Raw genomic sequence first — 23367 nt, 5'->3', positions numbered from 1 at the left:
GGTTCCTTCTACTTTGCACATATTTAGAAGATAATGGCTTGTACTACTACTAAAGCTTGTCCTTTTACGGTTAACATGTTCTGCACACGTCCACACTTTCACACACTCAAAACCAATAGTTTTGCTATTTTATGCTTTGAGCTAATGACAATTCTGTAATGATGTTAAATTCACTATAGTTATATTCTTCATAAATGATGTATTGCATGATAGAAAATCACAGTGGTGATAGGCCTACTTTATGTCAGTATATATACCACTGTTAAATTTCACATGCAACTCAAGGAGTTGTCAATATCTTGCAGTGGTGGATTCAGTTCCAAATAGAGGGACCACAGGGAAGTACTTTCATAGGGTCTAGACCACCATTAGTGGAGGTGGGGCTGAGGTAAGACAATTTATGATTATGACACCTGTAGATCGCTGGAAATGGCACTCTCAGACTTTTACTATAAATTTCTTTTTTTCTCATTTTTCAAATAATTAAAAAAAATATTAGGGGGAACGGCCCGGTTGTACCCCCTTGAATCCACCATTGACTAGTGCTGAAGCAGGTTGCAACCATATTTCTGGGAACCACAAAAAAGAGGGCAAATACTAATTTAGCTGCGGATTTCATTATAGTTCCTAATATGGAAAAAGTGTGATTTAAATTGAATTGAAAAGAAGTTTCAAACATCCTCCCACACACAATACAAACCTTCCCACACAATATTATTGGGAACAATTGAGAAAAGAAAGAAGAATAATTCTTTATCATGAAGACCTATTCCAAGAAATACAAGTAATTCATAATGGTAGTGATTTCTAAGGCTACAAAATCTATTTTAAATATATTTCATCTTATACTACACATTTTCTGTCTGAAAGCAATTAAATTACCAATTCATGTTTGCAAAATTATTCTCACTTTGTTTTAATCTCATATTGATTCAAAAGTGGAAGTAGACATCATTAACAAACAACAGTTCTTTGAACTTGACGACAAATGATACCGACCATCAAACACAGTCGTTCCGAAAACAATCTAATCAGCAAATGCAATCATTTTCTAACATGTTCGCTGCAAGTGACGCGAGTTCATGACCGACAGGTTTTGCCTAAACCTGTCTCAACATAAAAATTTGTATTGCATTGTAAACTCACTGGCAGTGGTTCCCAGAACACAAATTCTTGCACTGGCGGTTTAGGGACGAAACCCAGAAAGAATTATCTAAAAATAAGTACCAGTATTTCATTGCAGTTGATGGGAAGGATTTTCATAATGGGGGCAAACTCTATGCCTTGGCATATGCGCAACAAAAAAGCTTGGCAGCCAACATGTTAAAAATGTAATGCCATTGACAAGTATATTAATACTGTAATCACTAATTATTGCATCGATTATAAATCATACCTGATGGCCTAGTCACGAAAATCATCAAACATCATAACAAAATTTACTTCAGTGAGTACAGTAAGAAACTATTGTTAGCGAGGGAAAAACATAACAATTGGTATTACGGACTGAACACAGATTAAGATGACACCACAGCATATAAAAAAAGAAGAGAGCATGGTGGTACAGAGAAAAGGGAAGTTAGGCTTTGCATTGTAAATTTCCTTGGTTTGAAAATGCTTTTTTACTTGCGTATTTGGGTAAGAGACAACTCTGATTCCATTGAAAAGAAAAATGGACTTGATACACTATTCATAAAAGACAAGGAGATGGTCTCCTAGTTTAGTAACCATTCAGTTCTTGTCATGTCGACATAATGTGTTATGTTAGCAAAATGGATGGCCAATTACATGTAAGAAAGGCATTTCTATCATCTTTACCTAAAGATAAAATGCTTTACAACTTACCCATAAAACTGAATCCATAAGCAGCGTATGCCGCAGCTTGACCCGCTGCTGCTCCAGCTAATGCAGCTGCCATTGCAGCTGCACTTCCTGTCGTGCCTTTCCTAGGCCTACCCGGCCTACCTGGAAACTTCTTTGTGGTAGTAGGTTTGGTACGTGGCCTGCCCCTTCCTCTCTTTGCAGTTGGAGACCCTGCAAAAAAAAAACTTGTATGATTATGCATGTAACAAGATAATGTCAAACAAAATGTTAGCACAGGAAACATTACACTAAGAATGTTTAGAAATGTGTCCATTGTTCCCTGGGTCAGCAACTTCTCAACTTCAGAGATCAATATGTTGAGTGAAGGTATGTTTCCCTAAAAATGCAGCCACATTATTCCTCAAGTTTGGCAGTGATGTGTTTAATACCTTGGTCAATTCTTTAATATATTAATAATTTTCACATTTATGAGAAATAGACTGGATTTTCACCAGTTTTACCATTGGTGTGAGAATAATCTTGGTATGTCTATTCTTTTTAGTGCCAACCACTCAAAATTTGTTTTAGTATTCAATTTTATTCTTTCTTGCAAACATAAGCTATGGCTTGATGGTTAAGCGTTTGCACTGACTGTAAGCCATAGTAATTTATTTATTAAAAATAATTTACAAAATTAATGGTATCAAGTATGATTATGTAAAGAATTTTTAAAACCAATTTTATGACAAATCAACTGAAATTTATTGGTACATATTTAAATTTTAAAAAAAATGAGTTGGAATATGCAAGACCACCCAGCCAGAATGTTGCTAGTGTAACTAGTGGTATGAGTAGCAGAAAGAAAGTTGTGGGACTTGTGACAGCCTAGCCTAGTCATTTTCAGTAGCAAGCCCAGGTGGCGATTGTGCTGGAGTCGCTCTGTCTGACCAATAGGCAATAGAGCTGGATTCATTACCTTAAAATAGTAGCTCGCAAATGACCCCATGAATCTTACACCAGTTACTTATGTTTTTTTGGATATGAGAGCTGCCTTTGAGGAATTTCATCTGCCTTGCAATTTGATTGGTAGACTAACGAATTGCTGATATTGCTTGAATTACAAGGGGGTATATTGCTAACACATTATTGATATTAACCTTGACACTATAGCACTAACTATAAGATTCACATCATTTATTAGCCACATAATTAAGTTAACTATTTGGGATATGTGTAAGAATGAAGAATCTCTGATCTTACATTCTCAAGTTAGGGAAGGCTAAAATTAATCCAATACTGATTACATAATACGATTAATGTGATGATCAAAACAATAATATTGACATAATGAAAAAAATGATAGTGATAAATCTAAGAATAGTATGAATTTACATATTGATAAGCTATAAAATCTTTTAAATTCAGTCAATATTTTGATGTTAATATCATTCAGTGATTACAGACTTCCACTGTGAAATATGACACAACAAGATATGGTCTTTTGGGTCTAAAATATATTAATTCAAAAAAGTTGGTACTATAGTTTCAAAAAGCATTGGCCTGTTATATAATTTTTATATTGTATATTCTTCATAGTCAAAATTTTGATGTCAAGATGATTTCAGCAAATTATGAACTACCAGTGTAGAAATATATTTTATATCTGATACAGCAAAATGAAGATATTCACCTTTGGGCCTAAGACCGCTTGAAATATAAATTGATTTCAAAATGGTTGGTGTTCAATATCAAAAGTGTTGGCCTTATATTTTAATTGTTTATCATATATTTTTTTTATAGTTTATATTTCAATTTTTTCTAGTTCTATACTATTTTATTTAAATGGTTTATGCACACAGCCTGTATAAATCCACAATCAAATTTATCATTTAGAATAACAAAATTTATTTATTTATTTATTTCAACAGACCAACAGCGAATCATCGCCACTAACAGGCTGGTAAAATATATAAAATTTTTATATATAAAATATACAGACGAAAGAGTACAAAAATCTCACCTATTCAAATGATTAATAATAATAGAACGAAATATAGACAAACTATTGTGAAAAATGTCAATATTAGAGGTTAAAATAAGAGAATTATATTGTAGAGAATGTCTAGAAATAAAATTGACAAACCATCAATATTCCTGAGAGTAGCAACATCTTCAATGAGTATTAGCCCATCATTACTGTTGTCGTCATGCTGCTGTATAGGCGTGCTTGACAACCGAGTGCTATCACTACTCACAGACACCTGCAATGCAAAATAAACGTTGATGATATATCATGAGCATTTTCATACACAAACATCCAAGGAGGCGAAGGTCCAAGTTTTCTTCTACTGTCCCATATTCGGCAGTCCTATTACTTTTTCTGCTGTCTCACTTCTAGCTATTTAGCAGCCCTCACCAGTGAATAAATATGTAAATATAAATATGTAATATGTGTTAAATAAGTAAAATGTAAAAATCAAATGTACATTATCCAATCTTATAGAAAAGCCAAAATAATCATTTAATCATAAAAATAAAAATAAATTAATTAAATACCAATTTGTACCACACATTTAATCCAAGTGAATTTAATTATTGGCAGTGGTACTGTTACCACCATAGACTAATTTTTAAATTTTGATTGGATTAAAATAATTCATTTAATTTAATTACTGGCAGTGGTACTATTACACCAGTCTTAGACCAATTCTTAATTTTGATTGGATTAAAATAATTCATTTACTTTAATTACTGGCAATGGTACTATTACACCAGTCTTAGACCAATCCTTAATTTTGATTGGATTAAAATAATAACATCCAATCAGATTTTGGAAATGCTTAAGACTGGTGTAACAGTAGCCACTGCCTTATTTATTTTCTTTAGTATGTGCACTTTTCAATAGCAACAGGCTATTTTGTTAGTACCACACCAAGAAGTTCAATATTCTATTGAAAAGTACATAGGTGAGGTAAAACACTATCTCACTTCCACTTGATCATGTTAAGATAACTCAACAGTGTAATTAAAACCATTCTCATCTCATTTCAAAATATTTAACACATTCCGGACACATCCAGAAAAAGAAACATTCAAACTGTATGTAAACATTCTTAGGCCTATCACATACTGCACTGTACTATGGATAGGCAGTTAGACGGCTTGCATTTTTTATTCTTAGATTTTGGATTGAAAAACTGGCAAATAATGTTGCTTACAAACTGAAACACCTCAACCCCCCCCCCCCCCCCCTACCTACAAAACAAAACCCCCCCACCCCCCCCCCCCCCTTCCTTGTTATAAAGCATCAGTTGTCTGAAATGAAGGATGTATACCCTAATCAAATAATATTGTATGAAAGAAAATTATGTAAAACATTATACAGTTGTTGTCACGTGATGGTTAACATCCTGTCCAGCAATCAAGTGCCATCATAAGAACAGATATAATCATCCACTGGACTTCGTATGTTTTGACGATGGTCAGGATTGCAACATATTTTGTCTTTATTTATTACTTTGCATTCTATATTTTGTTAAGTAAATACTGGACATTTTTTGACCAAAAACTTTTTTAGAACAGAGCTTTGGAAATTGGAGTGATTGTTGTTGATCAATGGCAAGAACCTTTACTTTGGGTGTAGCTTTACATGTTCACAAAGGAACAGAAAGTTAGTCCAAGCCCCAAGAATGTTGCAAAAACAAACAGGCGTTATTTTAACTAACATTGTAAGGCTATCATTCCTCTTTGTAAACAAATGCTGTCTACATGATGCTTTCATACCGGCACTGATTTCTGGGTTTGGCCAGCCTACTCACACAAAGCAAACAATCTCAACGCCATATCAATATCAACAATAATAATAATGACTACTAACAAAGAGTATAACAAACTTTATAAATTGTCAAATAAATGCTGATTTGAATTAAATGCTAGGCTAAATGAACAACTCTCGACCTAATAATATTTTTTGGCAAACAATGCATTTAATCAACTGACAAAATATTACTTTGCTATGTTAATCATATTTATTTATAGTTCTTCTAACTGGTGTACAAAGTAGCATTTACTATAGTGGTTCAATTTTCTAAATAACATATTAAAACTTAGTTTAGTATAATAATATAGAGCGAAGATGGATATTTAAAAAACAAATGAGTTATGAATTATTATTTATTCATTTTGTCATCACTGCCTGAGAGTCACAAAAGCAGGAAACCCACTGTTGTTAGAAAGACTGCAACTGCAACAATATCATATTTCTATTTTAAAAGCTGTGAAAAATATATTTAAATACAATATAACAACTTTATTATGTACATACCACATTTCTAGCCATATAAAAAGTATCATATTTCTATTTTAAAAGCTGTGAAAAATATATTTAAATACAATACATAACAACTTTATTATGTACATACCACATTTCTAGCCATATAACAAATATCATATTTCTATTTTAAAAGCTGTGAAAAATATATTTAAATACAATACATAACAACTTTATTATGTACATACCACATTTCTAGTCATATAACAAATATCTAGACATTAGATAATGGTATTTAATTATTGAGAAAATTACGAATAAAGAGTAAAAATCTATTGTTATATTACAAAATATCATTTTATTCATCTTATCATTTCAAAATGTTATATATGAGCAAGCAACACCCTTTCCATTAAATTAAACCATTCCTTGGCTATATTTCATTCCATGATATGCTTTGTCCTGTACCAGAAAATTGGACCATATTTATTTTATATTAATAATATGATAGTATTAAGATTAATACAATAACAAAATATATTCAAGTTAAATAAAAAATATTAATAATAAACAAAAACTCTATAATTAAAAAAGTGAAAGAAATTAGGAAATCCATAAAGGGCCTTAACAAATCAGAGGTAGATTGTGAAAAGAAACGTAAAGTAGTTGAAATGATTTGAAATGTCATTAAATTTGTCTGAAAGACTCACTGTACAGCTTAGCCATGATTCTAATACTGTAAGTATAGGGACAATCTCAGAAACTCTACTGACTCATGATTATATTAATTTAAGGTACCTGCAGATGGTCTATTTCGATTAATAATCTCCCTTTACACAAGTAAAATATTGGTCAAGATTTTACAATAAAAAAAGTTCATCTATGGGTTTAGCCTAGTTGCCAACTAAATGTCACAATCCTCATTCTCATCATCATCTGACACTAGGAATCAGGTACCAACAAAATGTCACAATCATCATCATTCTCACTATAATTTCAAACAAGGGATAAGGTACCAACCAATTTCATAATCATCATCATTTCACACTAGGGATCAGATACCAACAAATGTCACTCCAATCACTCTCACCATCATCTCACACTGGTGATCAGGTACAATCCTCATCTTTCTCATCATATATCACACACTAGGGATCAGTTGTCACAATCCATATCATTCTCACCACCCTCTCATACTAGAGATCAGGTACCAACCAAATGTCACAATCCTTATCATTCTCACCACCACCTCATACTAGAGATCAGTTACCAACCAAATGTCCCAATCCTCATCATTCTCATCACCATCTCATACTAGAGATCATTTACCAACCAAATATCACAATCCTCATCATTCTCATCACCATCTCATAATAGAGATCATTTACCAACCAAATGTCACAATCCTTATCAATATCATTCTCACCACCATCTCAAACTAGAGATCAAGTACCAACCAAATGTCACAATCCTCATCATTCTCATCACCATCTCACAATAGAGTTCAGGTACCAACCAAATGTCACAATCCTTATCATTCTCACCACCACCTCATACTAGAGATCAGGTACCAACCAAATGTCACGATCCTTATCATTCTCACCACCACCTCATATTAGCGATCAGGTACCAACCAAATGTCACAATCCTTATCATTCTCACCACCACCTCATACTAGAGATCATTTACCAACCAAATGTCACAATCCTCATCATTCTCATCACCATCTCATAATAGAGATCAGGTACCAACCAAATGTCACAATCCTCATCATTCTCATCACCCTCTCATAATAGAGTTCAGGTACCAACTAAATGTCACAATCCTTATCATTCTCACCATCATCTCATTACTAGAGATCAGGTACCAACCAAATGTCACAATCCTCATCACCATCCCATAATAGAGTTCAGGTACCAACCAAATCTCATAATAGAGTTCAGTTACCAACCAAATGTCACAACCTCATCAGTCTCACCACCATCTCGTAATAGAGATCAGATGCAAACCAAATGTCACAAAGTTGTTAAACCTAGGCTTCGGAGGGGAAAAATACGAGGGGAAAAATATTTTTTATATGTTGTATAACTGATTTTTCTAAGGCAAAAAGGGAGTTTGACAAAATACAAAATAATACATAATTACCAACAAAGAAAAAAAATACAACATGAAGAATACACAAACTTTTGTAAATATGCAAATTTAGTTGAAAATTATAATGAATTAGTTTCAGAGTATCCAACATCCATACATGTCTATATACATTAAAACATTTATATAGCGCCATTCAGATCGGAGCGCTTTTTGTTTTTGTTTTTTTGTATTTTTTACTAATATACTATAGCACTGAAATATATCTAACAGAAGAAAACTGGAAAGTGAGAAAATAAAATAAAACAATCCAGATGAAACCAAACACCACTGCACCGTTCCCTAGCAATTTAATAATAATAATAATAATAATAATAATAGTGTAGTTTTATATAGCGCACATATCCATCTAATGTAAGATGCTCAGAGCGCTTGATATGTGGACTAGGAACTCGATCAATTTAAGGCTTAAGACCCACCATGACAGTATTCACAGGTGCTCAAATGATGTTGGCATCTATCGTAAATGCTCGAATAATTGCCGCACTGAAGTCTCAAAGAATTTTATAAGCGCCACGTCGCTTATTCGAGCATTTACGGTAGTCCTTAGTCACAATGACAAAAAAATTTTCAAAAGACATTGATGATGATGTCATAAATGACAATACAATTTATTTTTAACTGATGTCTTAAACCTGGAATGGAGTGATTCTGTTCTATAGACAAATCCAATTAGGAAAGTGTGCTATCTATTGGTGCTGCCATTGCTGGGTACCTTCTTGCGATCCTCTGCGTGCATGTCATGTACAGTGGCAATTATAGTAAATTACAATCGAAACAACATACTGTACGTACTATAATTCCAATATTTACATTCGTAGCAGATAATACATAAGAATCTCAACAGGAGGCAAAACTCTGCGCAAACAATATGAAGGAATAAATGTTTTTTAAGATGACCAGGACACCAACGTATTTCATATAAAATACAAAAGGTTTCTACGAGAATACCTGTAGTGGTGCCCTCATGTACACCCTGCAACATAACTGCACTCATAATTGCCAGTTTACATGTTAAGTGCTCACAAGAATGAAACTTGCGTATGTTAAAGCTACAGTCAAATATCTAACAAATACATGCTGATTATTATCATAAGATGCAAAGAGCACAGTATGTTGTACCGTTTATACATTGTTGCATTTACTGACTCGGTTATACATACCGCAATGCGCATACCAATTACCTGAGTAAAGTTTAGAGATTACTTTGTTTTAATTGCTGTACTTTACAGATACTTCTACATGTTACTAGACACTTGGGATGTGTCCCCTCCCCTACTTAGTACATCAACAAGATGGTAATAAGATAATAGGCAAATGTGTTACGACTTGGCTGATGTTTCAGCAGCCCAATTAAAACATCAAAGAGATGGTAACATTGCCAGCTATGCATCAGTGGGAAACTAATCAGCTTTTGTTTTTCATTCATTTACAGATGAAAACGATCTATTGCTACGCCGACAAAGCACATGGTTTTTTGCGTTATGGTAGGTGATTTACTTTCAAGGCCATACCAACAGCAGAAACTTTATCTGCGGAGAGAACATGGTCAGCTAACACTTGCAGGGTTGTTCAACTTACTGAAAGACGTTTTTAAGTATTTGATGAAAAGTCTAGCAAACAACATACCCGTTAATTTAGGAGCCGCAGGAACTATTGCTACCCCTTCCACAAAATTAGTAGGTAATAATTTAGGCACAATTTATAGTCAATGCAAAAACGTTACATAATTTTTTTCAATTACCGGTAATATATAGCATTTCGGAGATTACCGGTACATATGTATAAGATGTCAACTGATCTAATGGCATTATTTTCTACTCTGTTATATTCCTTTGTCATCCTGAATCAATCATAAGCAACCTACAGTACATAAGTAATGTCAGCATTCCAAAGCTTTAATTAAATTTTATGAGCATTTCATGGCCGTAATAAGATTACATGACATTTTTCAGACTATAAAGTCGTAATTCAAACTATTACAATTATGCCAAAATAACTATTAACTCTGTTGGCACTATTGCTATGTATGAAATGAAAGCCAAAAAAAGGGGGAAATAATCACTTTTCTTCTGTATTGTTAAAAGGCTTTTACAGCAGGGTATAGCATACCATTTTGTCTTCAAACAGAGTTCTATCAGTAATCTCAAGATCAAATGTGGCCAGAGGTTTAGGCAGGATTTTGAAACTAGTGTGAAAATTCTAAAGTAGGGTGTGCAATATTTTTTCTCCTGTGATGTTGTGGTAGCAGATAAAGGCTTTAAAAGTCAACATTAATCGATAATGGGGGATGTACATGTAATCTGAAAAAATGAATAGCACAGCTTATCGCAAAGCTGAGCTTTCTGAAGCTGAAAATCGGGCCATGTTTATTTCACTGATCTCTAATACAATAGCTGGATTGCTCGTGCTGGTTTTAGTGAAGCCACTGATGCCATTTGCAAATACCAAATTGACTTACCAGTCTAGTCAAATTTTAGTTGACATTTGTTTAAATTAGTGTTAAAAATAACAATTCTTATAATACATATTGATAAAAAAATTTAAATTTTATGAAACTTTTTTTGACATTCTCTAACCAGTCAAGGCGCCTGTTTGTGCAGTTTAAAAAGCGCAAGCAAAGTTGAGTTGTTAGTGATCGATGTCACTACTAACAACACAACATCGCTTGCACTTTTTTAAACTGCACAAACAGGTACATTATTATAAGTATTACAAGAATCGTAATTTTTAACTATAATTTAAACAAATGCAAAAAAACAACTTGACCAGACTGTTATTTACGTCACTTGGGCTCTTGCATACAGCGCTAGTGGCCACAGTTTTTCCTGTATAGTGAATCATGAATGGCCAATGAGCAATTCAGCTACAGTATATTATTAGAGATCAGTGGTCATGAAAATCAAGGCTGCACGGCTCACTGCCTAAAGCTATGCTGCCACGTTTTTTACATAAAAAAAGGGTAACTTGGTAAAATGTATTTTACGTACGTCAATGTGAACGCTGTTCTCAATGTGCATTAATGTTTGTTAACTGCAGAGATCAAAAACCAGATATGTTAGAACTTTTATAATCTTTAGCTGGGATCAGAAGAAAAGTAATGCTTTACATTCTCAAAATAACACTATCGGTATCACAAAGCCATGCTTTTTGTTGCTGAAAATTGGCCATATTTATTTGAAACTGGCCATGCAAATCACGGATGCACGGCTCGCTGCCTAAAGCTATGATGCCCTAATTTTTACAGGGTAACTTGGTAAAATGTATTGTAATGTCAACATTTGTAAACTCTGTTTTCAATAGGTGCATTCATTTTTGTTACTCTGCAGAGATAAAAAACCAGATACATTAGAAGTTTATAATCTTCAGCTGGGATCAGAAGAAAAGTAATGCTTTACACCAAAAAATGACACAAGCAGTTTCAGTTGCATGAACTTAAAAACATCATTACAAAGAGACACTCCTAAAATAAAAGCATGTGAATGGCCGGAGACTAAAAAAACCCCAACTTTATGGCTCAGAATTTAAACCATAATCACATGCCAACTCCCACAAACATTGGCATATTGTAATTAATTCCAGAGTGCTGTCTTGGGTTAGGGGTAAACTCCACTGATCCTCAATTCGTAGGAGCCTGGAGGGTTCTTTCAACCACTTATTGCTATTAGAATTTTACGCCACTGCCCACAATCTTAACATTTTAACTAAATACTACATTTTCCCCAAATTTATTACTATCTTAGTTTCAATATTTCTGTATATCGTTTTTTTCCCCGGAGTATAATTCGACACCAAGTGTAAGTCGATCCCCAAGCTTTGATTTGAAATAATCTTGTATTCATATTACCGAAGTATAAATCAACCCCCTCAAATCAGTATCAGGTTAGCATTACAGCAGACCATACGAGCTAAGTATCTAATAAGAATCCTACCCCAGAGAATGAATAACACGGACAGAAAACATCTAGTTTACACAACCAGCAAATTCAAGTTTACAGAATATTATTATCTAAATTAAACAAGCATCAGTTTCGTAAAGGGAAATGACTATCTTCCAGAATTTACCTCTTGTCTACATTGCACGATCGCTTATGCCATTGTATTTGTTTACAACAACAAATAGTTTCCGTGGAGTAAAATTGTGTATTGCCATGTGAGATGCATCAACATTCTTATCATGTGCTCCTCCGTCTTGCCGAGTGAAATTAGGCTTAGTGTGTGTCGATGGTGCAAAAGTATGCGCTAATGCCACATGACATACGTAGGCTGGTCACAATTTTTTAAATAATAAGATTCAGATTACATTATTTGTTTATTTACTAGGTCTGCAATTCTCAAGGATTTTGAGCTTTATATCAGGTAGGCCATTTGCACTGAGACTAATTAAGTTTTTTTTTTTCTAATTAATTTATTTTCTACCTTTGTCTTCTTGAATTATGGACAAATATTAAAATGTAAGATTCAGATTTCTTTATTTAGAATAATTTTTATATGATATTAAATTATTGTTTTAATTATTAATATTATTATTATTATTTGTATAATGCCCACATTAATGACTTAAAACATAATACAAAAAAAACAAACCAACCAAGCTCTGATTGTCGTCGTTTTTTTAAAATAGCTTAATTTCATTACGTAAACTGTTACTCGGAGTATAAGTCAACTTCCCAACTTCACGATCTAAGTTTTCTTCCAAAAATACTCTAGCAAATTTGGACAAACTATACTGTGTATAAACGTATGGATGTACACATAATCGGCAAACATTTACTGTATAGCGGACTATCGCAAAGCTATGCTTTTTTCTGTTTAAAATCGGCCGTGTTTTTTTCAAACTGGCCATGCAAATCACAGCTGCGCAGCTCACTGCCTGAAGCTATGAACCTTATATCCTTTCGTTACTACGAAACTAACAATGTGGTTGCTATGAACTAGTAATTTTGCATCCAAGCAATGGTTTCCAATTAAATTTTACTAAATTATCTTAATTTATACCTTTTGATAACTTGATAAATAAATATACATTGATAATAAACAGCGAGTTTTAGTGCTTAGTAGTTGCATAGCAACAAAGAACATAATATGGTTTTGTCACCTTATCACTGGAGAATGCTACAAGCTACCCTTAACCACCAGCATTATAATATACATTTTTAGTAGGTAAGCCTACAGTAACAGCAAAATATAGCTTGTAGATTACAACACTTAATATACCTAAAGAAGTAAAAAAGCTTAAGATAAAAAAACTAATTTTCATAATAATAATAGTAATAGCAACCCTTTTCACATTAATGAGGGGGTGGGATCACAATTTTCTATACCTAAATAATTAATCCATGGATTAAAGGAAGGGATCATAAAAAATTGCAAATGCTATATAAAATCATTATTTATATAGCGCTCTACATAAGCCTCTGAGTACTTGATACCTGAAGTTTGATTACTTTGAGAAAATGAGAAGTTGCGATCAAAGAGATACAGATGGAATATTTAAAATTTTAATAACAAAGTTGCAGCTCACTGTTCCATATGGATTAAGATGCTAATAATTATCATTTTAATCACTACCACATGCAATTAATTAAAGGACTTCTAAGAACTTCTGAGTGATTATATCTTGGAAGTCTTGGGTTTTAATGTTCTTTTCTTGTGGATTATGATCTGAATTACTGTAAATATGTTTAGTTTACCAAATTAAATGTTGTAGTACAAATGGAATTACTAATTTTATACAAAACCTACTGTATACAAATTGGTGTAAAATATGCCTACAGTAGGCTTAGCCACTGTCGTGTTCTTTCAAAAGGCTAGTGTAATACAACTGGCCTATAGGCCCTAGACTAGGAATTATTCAAAATACGTACACAAAACTTATTACCACTAAATCTACAGCAAACTATTTGATAGATTTTTTGTTTGATGGTTGGGCAACAATTTCATTAAGTAATATAATACACGAACCTTCTCTCATGAGTACAAATTGACTAGTAAGGTGAGCTGCTTCAGCAACTTTACTGGAAGCGATGCCCACCGGAATCTATCTGCAACTGCAGGTCATAACATCTGTATGGAACGGTCACAGGGTCTGGTCGCAGGCCTAGGCCAAGTTTCTCGTGTTGCATTTGAGAATTTTATTGTTTCGGACCTGAAAAGTACTACTGAATGATCGTTGACTAGTGTACTTCTATAACCATGAAATAATCATTTTAACATGGACAAGACTATATTCAACTAATCAAATACACTACATAGATTACAGGTGCTATATAATATATTATATCATATTATGCTATATTATATATTACATTATATACTTTAACATATAAATGTCTAACATTTATAATACATTATACATTATATATTTCATATGCATTTATTCTTATTAAAATATATTTATTATTTAGTATATTGAACTATTATTCACATAATATGCAAATCTTCTATAGCAAAAAAATCCTGTAACTTCATTGTTTATCAGGATCTATAATCTTACTAATTTATTATTGTTGTTTGGTAGTTTTGGAAAGAACAGAATATGACATAGTACTGTAGTATATTTGAATAAAAAATTCACTTGTGAGAGACTACTGAAGCTCTTATAAAAGCAAATGAGCATCATAAGAATTCAAGTGAGACATATTGATTAGCTTTGTCTCCTGATACGTGCCCCAACTATAGGGCGGCATCTCAACCATATTACTAGTATATAAAATGAGAATACTACTATATAGAGACGTTTTATTGAAGTTGAATTAATGGACGCAACTGCTATAGTGTATTTCATATACCTGTTCCATATAAAAATTTTCATCTTGTATGTATAGTACGTGTCTGATCAGGTTTTAAGAATTAGTGTGGTAATCAAAAATTATTAAAGACTAAAATATCAGCCACCTCTAATCAATATTTGTGATATAAGGGGAATTAAAAATTTAAAATTAACCTCCAGCACAACAGCAAAATAATAAAAACAGATCTAATCAATATTTAATATTTGTGAAATGGAATTAGAAATTAGGGGGAAAAAAAATCAACCTTATCAGCAATATCTCCGCCATCTTCATATTTTTTTTCCTACGTGCCTGATCAGGTTTTAAGAATTAGTGTAGTAATAAAAAAAAAAATTAAAGACTAAAATATCAGCCACATCTAATCAATATTAGTGATATAAGGGGAATTACAAAAATTTAAAATTAACCTCCAACACAACAGCAAAATAATATTTAAAGACAGCTCTAATCAATATTTAATATTTGTGAAATGGAATTAGAAATTAGGGAAAAAAAAAAATCAAACTTATCAGCAATCTTATATCCTTTCGTTACTACGAAACTAACAATGTGGTTGCTATGAACTAGTAATTTTGCATCCAAGCAATGGTTTCCAATTAAATTTTACTAAATTATCTTAATTTATACCTTTTGATTAACTTGATAAATAAATATACACTGATAATAAACAGCGAGTTTTAGTGCTTAGTAGTTGCATAACAACAAAGAACATCATATAGTTTTGTCACCTTATCACTGGAGAATGCTACAAGCTACCCTTAACCACTAGCATTATAATATACATTTTTAGTAGGTTAGCCTACAGTAACAGCAAAATATAGCTTGTAGATTACAACACTTATACCTAAAGAAGTAAAAAAGCTTAAGATAAAAAAACTAATTTTCATAATAATAATAGTAATAGCAACCCTTTTCACATTAATGAGGGGGTGGGATCACAATTTTCTATACCTAAATAATTAATCCATGGATTAAAGGAAGGGATCATAAAAAATTGCAAATGCTATATAAAATCATTATTTATATAGCGCTCTACATAAGCCTCTGAGTACTTGATACCTGAAGTTTGATTACTTTGAGAAAATGAGAAGTTGCGATCAAAGAGATACAGATGGAATATTTAAAATTTTAATAACAAAGTTGCAGCTCACTGTTCCATATGGATTAAGATGCTAATAATTATCATTTTAATCACTACCACATGCAATTAATTAAAGGACTTCTAAGAACTTCTGAGTGATTATATCTTGGAAGTCTTGGGTTTTAATGTTCTTTTCTTGTGGATTATGATCTGAATTACTGTAAATATGTTGAGTTTATCAAAATGACATTAATTTGTTTACCAAATTAAATGTTGTAGTACAAATGGAATTACTAATTTTATACAATACCTACTGTATACAAATTGGTGTAAAATATGCCTACAGTAGGCTTAGCCACTGTCGTGTTGTTTCAAAAGGCTAGTGTAATACAACTGGCCTATAGGCCCTAGACTAGGAATTACAGTATTCAAAATACGTACACAAAACTCATTACCACTAAATCTACAGCAAACTATTTGATAGATTTATTGTTTGATGATTGGGCAACAATTTCATTAAGTAATATAATACACAAACCTTCTCTCACAAGTACAAATTGACTAGTAAAGTGACCTGCTTCAGCAACTTTACTGGAAGCGATGCCTACCGGAATCTATCTGCAACTGCAGGTCATAACACCTGTATGGAAAGGTCACAGGGTCTGGTTGCAGGCCTACTGTAGGCCAAGTTTCTCTCATTTGAGAATTTTATTGTTTCGGACCTGAAAAGTACTACTGAATGATCGTTGACTAGTGTACTTCTATAACCATGAAATAATCATTTTAACATGGATAAGACTATATTCAACTAATCAAATACATAGAATACATGTGCTATATAATATATTATATCATATTATGCTATATTATATATTATATTATATACTTTAACATATAAATGTCTAACATTTATAATACATTATACATTATATATTTCATATGCATTTATTCCTATTAAAATATATATATTATTTAGTATATTGAACTATTATTCACATAATATGCAAATCTTCTATAGCAAACAAATCCTGTATTAGTTTATCAGGATCTATAATTATATTCATTAACTTACTGCACTAGCTTACTAATTTATTATTGTTGTTTGGTAGTTTTTGAAAGAACAGAATATGACAAACTGTAGTACTGTAGTATATTTGAAAAAAAAATAATTCACTTGTGAGAGACTACTGAAGCTCTTATAAAAGCAAATGAGCATCATAAGAATTCAAGACAGACATATTGATTAGCTTTGTCTCCTGATACGTGCCCCAACTATAGGGCGGCTTCTCAACCATATTACTAGTATATAAAATGAGAATACTACTATATAGAGACGTTTTATTGAAGTTGAATTAATGGACGCAACTGCTATAGCGTATCTCATATACCTGTTCCATAAAAATATTCATCTTGTACGTATAGTACGTGATGGATCAGGTTTTAAGAATTAGTGTGGTAATAAAAAATAATTAAAGACTAAAATATCAGCCACCTCTAATCAATATTTGTGATATAAGGGGAATTACAAATTTAAAATTAACCTCCAACACAACAGCAAAATAATAAAGACAGCTCTAATCAATATTTAATATTTGTGAAATGGAATTAGAAATTAGGGAAAAAAAAAAAATCAAACTTATCAGCAATAACTCCGCCATCTTCATATTTTTTTTCCTACGTGTCTGATCAGGTTTTAAGAATTAGTATGGTAATAAAAAAAAAAATTGAAGACTAAAATATCAGCCACCTCTAATCAATATTTGTGATATAAGGGGAATTACAAATTTAAAATTAACCTCCAGCACAACAGCAAAATAATAAAGACAGCTCTAATCAATATTTAATATTTGTGAAATGGAATTAGAAATTAGGGGAAAAAAAAATCAAACTTATCAGCAATATCTCCGCCATCTTCATATTTTATTTCCTACATTCATTAAAAGCAATAAAGTGGCAGTAATAAAAAAAAAAAAAAGATCGCTGGCAGAAAAATAAATGTTATAATCTAGTTGTTTTGTTGAAGCACAGATGATGTAAGATTCATTAAGGTACACATAAACTATATCATATCTTTGAAAATAATAACCTTTCATATGGTTACAAAACATTAATGATCTCCTTAATGTTGGCAATATCTTATTATATTTTGAAAATATATGTCAGTCACTTGTAGAAGTTCATTGTGTTAATGAAAAGCGGTGCTTCAAATGAAGTTAATCCGTCTCGTCTCTATTGATTATGCTGTTTCATCTAGAGCACAATGCTTATTCATTTTAGTAAGCTTGTAATGAAGAACATTACAGTTCATTTTTCAACTGGTTGCTATGACAATTGAGATACACCAAGCTTTCTAATTTGTCTTGCTCTATACTGAATTTGCAGACAATTGAAATTTCTTTAAAAAAATCCACCATAATCACTTCAACTTATAAGTAATATAAAAATGGGCAGGTCACATCAGCCACAGAATTGATAAAGGATGGAGCACAACATCGACAGTTTGGACACCTATGGTCAGACAAAGAGCCCAATCACACTTATTAGGCCGGCCTAGGGCCGGCCCAGGGTCGCCTTAAATTACGGCTGACTCAACTTCATTTCCGTTCACAGTTATTGTTTTAAGTTGTTTTAAGCCGGCCCAGGGCCGCCTTACTGACGTTCACACTTCTTCTTTTGGACCTGGTCGATGAATTGCAGGACAGGAAGTTGAGGCGATCGCATTTTGATGGCGGAAAGGTAAATCACAACCTAGCATAAACACATGGAATTCGCGCAAAACATGAACCTAATTTCTCTGTGCAAGCCAAACTCGCGATTTCGAAAGTCCATACCTGTATATTGTAAACTGTCTATATAGGCCAATATTGCTGTCAATGTTTGGCCACAGACCGGAGACACTGATTGTGAATAAGTAGCATCGAGATCTATCTATTTGGCAATAATAATTATTTTCATATTAGGTTCATTCACAAACAATTTTTGACACTTTTTATAACCAGCTTCGCTCATAACAAAAACAAACGATTATGTTTTTTTCTGTCCTCGGGGTCACGTGAGTAGCTTTACGAACGTCGACACAAAATGCATGTGGTTGGTGAGGATGACGTTCACAGAAAAATGATACCGCTATACAGTGTTATAATTTTAGAATATAATCTTGTTAAATTAATGTGTGCTATACAAAAATGGGGTTTCTTGAGCTTGTAATAGGCCAATATGTTTTTTATCTACTGGAATTCTTTAACTGTAGAAAAGAAAGTCATCATCTGTCAAACTGCCCATGCGTAAGCTTTGTATCACGTGGTATTCCCCATGCCTACAACTTGGTTTGTGATGATGCTTATGCTTGGCACGAAGGCTGTGAGTAATAATTAGTTAGGCATGGAGACCTTATGTAAAAATTTTTATTCAAAAACAATAGTTCAACTAAATACAAATTACTTTACAGTTTCCTTAACAATTTTATTTCTCAATGGTGTCTTTTCGCGCAAGTCAGTTCGAATGAATGTTGTGGTTAGATAAGATGTCAAAATCGAGCAATCAGAGCGAACTTGGGCCGGCTGAGGTTCGGCTTACGTTCAGATATAAAGTTGGGTCAGCCCTGGGCCCGCATTGCGGGACCTGAGCCAACTTAAAAGTCGGATTAACTTTAGGTCGGCTCAGGGACGGTTTAACATTTATTGATTGTTCACACTTAAAAATTGCCGACCCTGAGGCGGCCCTCAAGTGTGATTGGGCTCAAAGAAGCAGAGGACGGTCGCAAGACAACAAAATGAACAAGACCTCTAAATGTGGCAGGCTAAGGATTTTACATGCAGTGTACAAGCCATGGCTGGAAATATTAAGTCATAATTGACTCTTAATTCAATTGCATCCCATGCGCTAATTATCTAATAATGCATTTTATACTTTGATCTTTATCCATTCAATGTAATGTAAGATACTACTTTTTTGATGTAGTGCAATTTTACTTACAATAAATTTGAATAAAATTTAAAACCAAATCACTAGAGCTTTCAATGGTCAGTCTTAAATGACCTGATTATGTTGTCTTTAAATTCCAATCAAAGAGAGTACCCACTTGTTATGATGTCTACCAAATTTCACACATCTTTAGCTAATTATCAGATATAAATTTCAAATACACTTCATATCAAAATGCACTTTAATTTCCTTTTCAGATGGTGAAAGATTGAGTAGTGGATAAAGTCATCAAATATTATGATTCTAATACTGTAATTTCTTCGGTGCACACTATCCAAGGGCTGGCTATATGTGTATATCAAAACTGGAATTTCTATAAGATCATTATATTAATCTCAACTGATATTTTGAAATTAATTTTGGAAAGCAAAAGGGGGCAAAGATTAATAATACATTACATCTTGATATAATTATGTTTGTTTTTTGCATATTAAAAAAGCTGAGTATTAACACTTTTTTTGAGATATTGTTGATAAATTCATTATATATTCAGGCCATACGACTAAAAAATTCCAGGAAAGGAATGAAATTATCACTATTGTATGTTGCAATTGTATCGCATCTTTAATTAAAACCAGACTCGAACACTCAATTATAAGAGGTAGTGCAATATTCAGGCCATACACAGACTGACATACTTATATTTTTAATAGTATATCATTTTTATACCATGTACGTTGTTCCTATGATTTTACACAAATCCAAGGTAACAATATCTATTTTCTTCTTTCTTTTATGCACATTTTTTTTAATGCATTAATTAGAAATTTGTTGTACCCTGGTTGAATATCTTCTAAAAGTATATTTTTAGCTCAAGATTCATTTTTTGTAGACTCTATTATAAAGCACAGGATGTATATATGCTGATGACAACTAAATTTAAAATGAAAAAAGAAAATATCTAACTTCTATGGACACTATTATTATTTAAAAAAATAACAGAATCAGATATTTAATAACATTTCTCTTAAGTCTTATTGTAATAAATTACCATTCCTTGCCTGATTTTAACATATTTAATACATAGAACATTCTAGAATAACATTTAATGACAAAATAAACAGTGTAAACCACATTGGTAATTATAGAAACACATGACACCATGTAGAATCCAAGAGTAATATTTGGAAGCTTCTGGAATCTTGGGTACTAATGTATAGAGGCAAATAAGCCTATTGGTTAATTATGATGTAATGTGACCAATGCTGTAGTATTCGGAAAGACTGGAAGAATTTCAGAGATTATCATGTTTGGTTGAGTCTGTCCACTTATACTATTCTACAATGTAAAAACACCTGCAAAATGATCAATAGATAAACATTGTCGGCATGGTAACAAAAAGCACTTTTCCGATCTTATGCATTAACAACACATTTAATGTGGTGCAGAAATTCTTAACGATGTTTAATGGTTATTACTCGCTAGGGTATTTGTATACTGCGCTCAAGATCCTACTTAATAATTCTTAATGTCATATAAGGTACTACGATTGGTTTAATAGCATTTTCATTATTGTTAAGTACATGCTATAGCAAGAGTGTAGATTCAATATCATATAAGTGAATGCGTATCCATATTGAATTTAAGTATTATGTGGCTTTTACAAGGGATAGAAAGAACTCATCTTCTATGATTACAAAGTTCAGGAAAGTGGGAACCACGATCTTCAGAAGTTATGGAGTTGAGGAATTGGGAACTATAATCTTACAGTTTAATGGACCACTGGAGTATTCAGGGGAGTGGGACCCATTATCATATAGGATTAGAGAGCTCTTGAAAAGAAAAAGGAAATCATGAATGATGATCTATAATCAGAGAACTATAAGGAAAGTGGGAACAGACCTTCTGAGATTGGAGAAAGTGTATGAAAATAATTTGCAATGTTTGAATTTTGTTTTCTTTGGTAGTATGTTTTGTATTCAGGTGCATCCTCCACTTGTTTCTTGTATTATTTATGTTAATATTTACAGTCAGTGAATGTTGTAGGTATTTGTAATTTAAGTGATTGTTAAGAACCTCAAACTGATTGGATAGGCCTATTAAGAATACAGAAATGTTTCTATTTAGTCCTACCCGAAATTTGAAAATAATTAAAATAATATGTGAAATGGAAATCTAACTCAACCTCTACTGCAGTGCAAAAGAAAAATAACAATATATTTATTATGCAACTAATTTGTCCGTTATATTAGCCAAGAAATCTTACTTATGGAGTTCTACTCCATCATAAACTGTTCAAATTTAAAATTATTGCTTAAGATTATTTGCTCAGTACTAAGTCTATCTTTAAGTACTATCATGGTTTATATGGCTAAGTATCATCATATAAAAATAGATGAATTAATGTATACACAGATGAGTGGTAATAATATCATGAAGAGGGTTAAGTGATAACAAGACAGCTGTGAAATGACGCTATTCATAATTGTAGAAAAGGTTGAGCTTACCACGCTAAGAGGACTTGGTATCGCCGAGTCAAGGTTCATCAATGAATCATCAAAATCATTACTGACGGGTATGCTCTCCACATTGCTACTACCTGCACCTCCTTTGAGTTTCTTTACGCCGCTTTCTCTCTGTAATGAATCATAAAAATGTAGAATGTTGGTAGGGACTACGGGTATAATGAATGCTCAAAATATGATACATTCGTATATAAATATATAAATATGTACTATATATTTTATATATTCTTACAAATGTTTAAAAGTATGTATATATATACATATATATATACATATATATATATACATACATACATACATACACAAGTATATATATAACACACACATAACACATAAATTATTTGTGCATTCTCATTTATTGCATTTTAAGAAATGCCAACGTCACTTTGGCGCAGAACATTTCATTTTGTCATGGATATTAGTGTTTCATAAATGCCTGTCGATCGATTTATGTCACAATACATCTGAACATGAAACAACTTAATCAATTGAAGCCTATTTTTATATATCAATAATTTTGTAATTAAAGTATATAGTCAGCTAACAATAAAATACATGGAAAATATTGTATAAATTTTTAACTGTAATAACAAGAGGTCAGAGAAGGTATTTGTACAAAGTTTAAATGGCAGCAATTTTAATGAATTGGAAAGTAATCACAATTCCTATAATTATGCAATATGGGTAAAATGATAATTACAAATTGCTACAGCAAAATGTCTTATGTCAACAATTCACATCAAAAGCACTACGCCCTAATGACAGCATTATTCTACAAACTTTCATCTACATAAAATGAAAATGTATAACCCGTGACAA

At 32.3% G+C, this 23367-nt stretch overlaps 1 protein-coding gene across 1 annotated transcript in view; it reads right to left on the bottom strand.

Annotated features, from left to right (window-relative positions):
* Positions 1–495: 495 nt before the first annotated feature.
* LOC117113632 (chromatin-remodeling ATPase INO80-like) overlaps positions 496–23367 on the bottom strand; it is a gene marked incomplete in the record, with an annotated part of 59351 nt that continues 36479 nt past the window's right edge. Inside the window, 4 exon segments of the mRNA XM_033257041.1 lie at positions 496–569; positions 1846–2034; positions 3947–4064; positions 22531–22659. Coding sequence (XP_033112932.1) covers positions 496–569; positions 1846–2034; positions 3947–4064; positions 22531–22659 — 510 coding nt within the window.

The sequence above is a fragment of the Anneissia japonica genome, unplaced genomic scaffold (genome assembly GCF_011630105.1).
Source record: "Anneissia japonica isolate Jap-2015-1 unplaced genomic scaffold, ASM1163010v1 scaffold287877_len585272_cov192, whole genome shotgun sequence".
Taxonomy (NCBI): domain Eukaryota; kingdom Metazoa; phylum Echinodermata; class Crinoidea; order Comatulida; family Comatulidae; genus Anneissia; species Anneissia japonica.
This window is presented reverse-complemented; position numbering and strand designations above follow the sequence as displayed.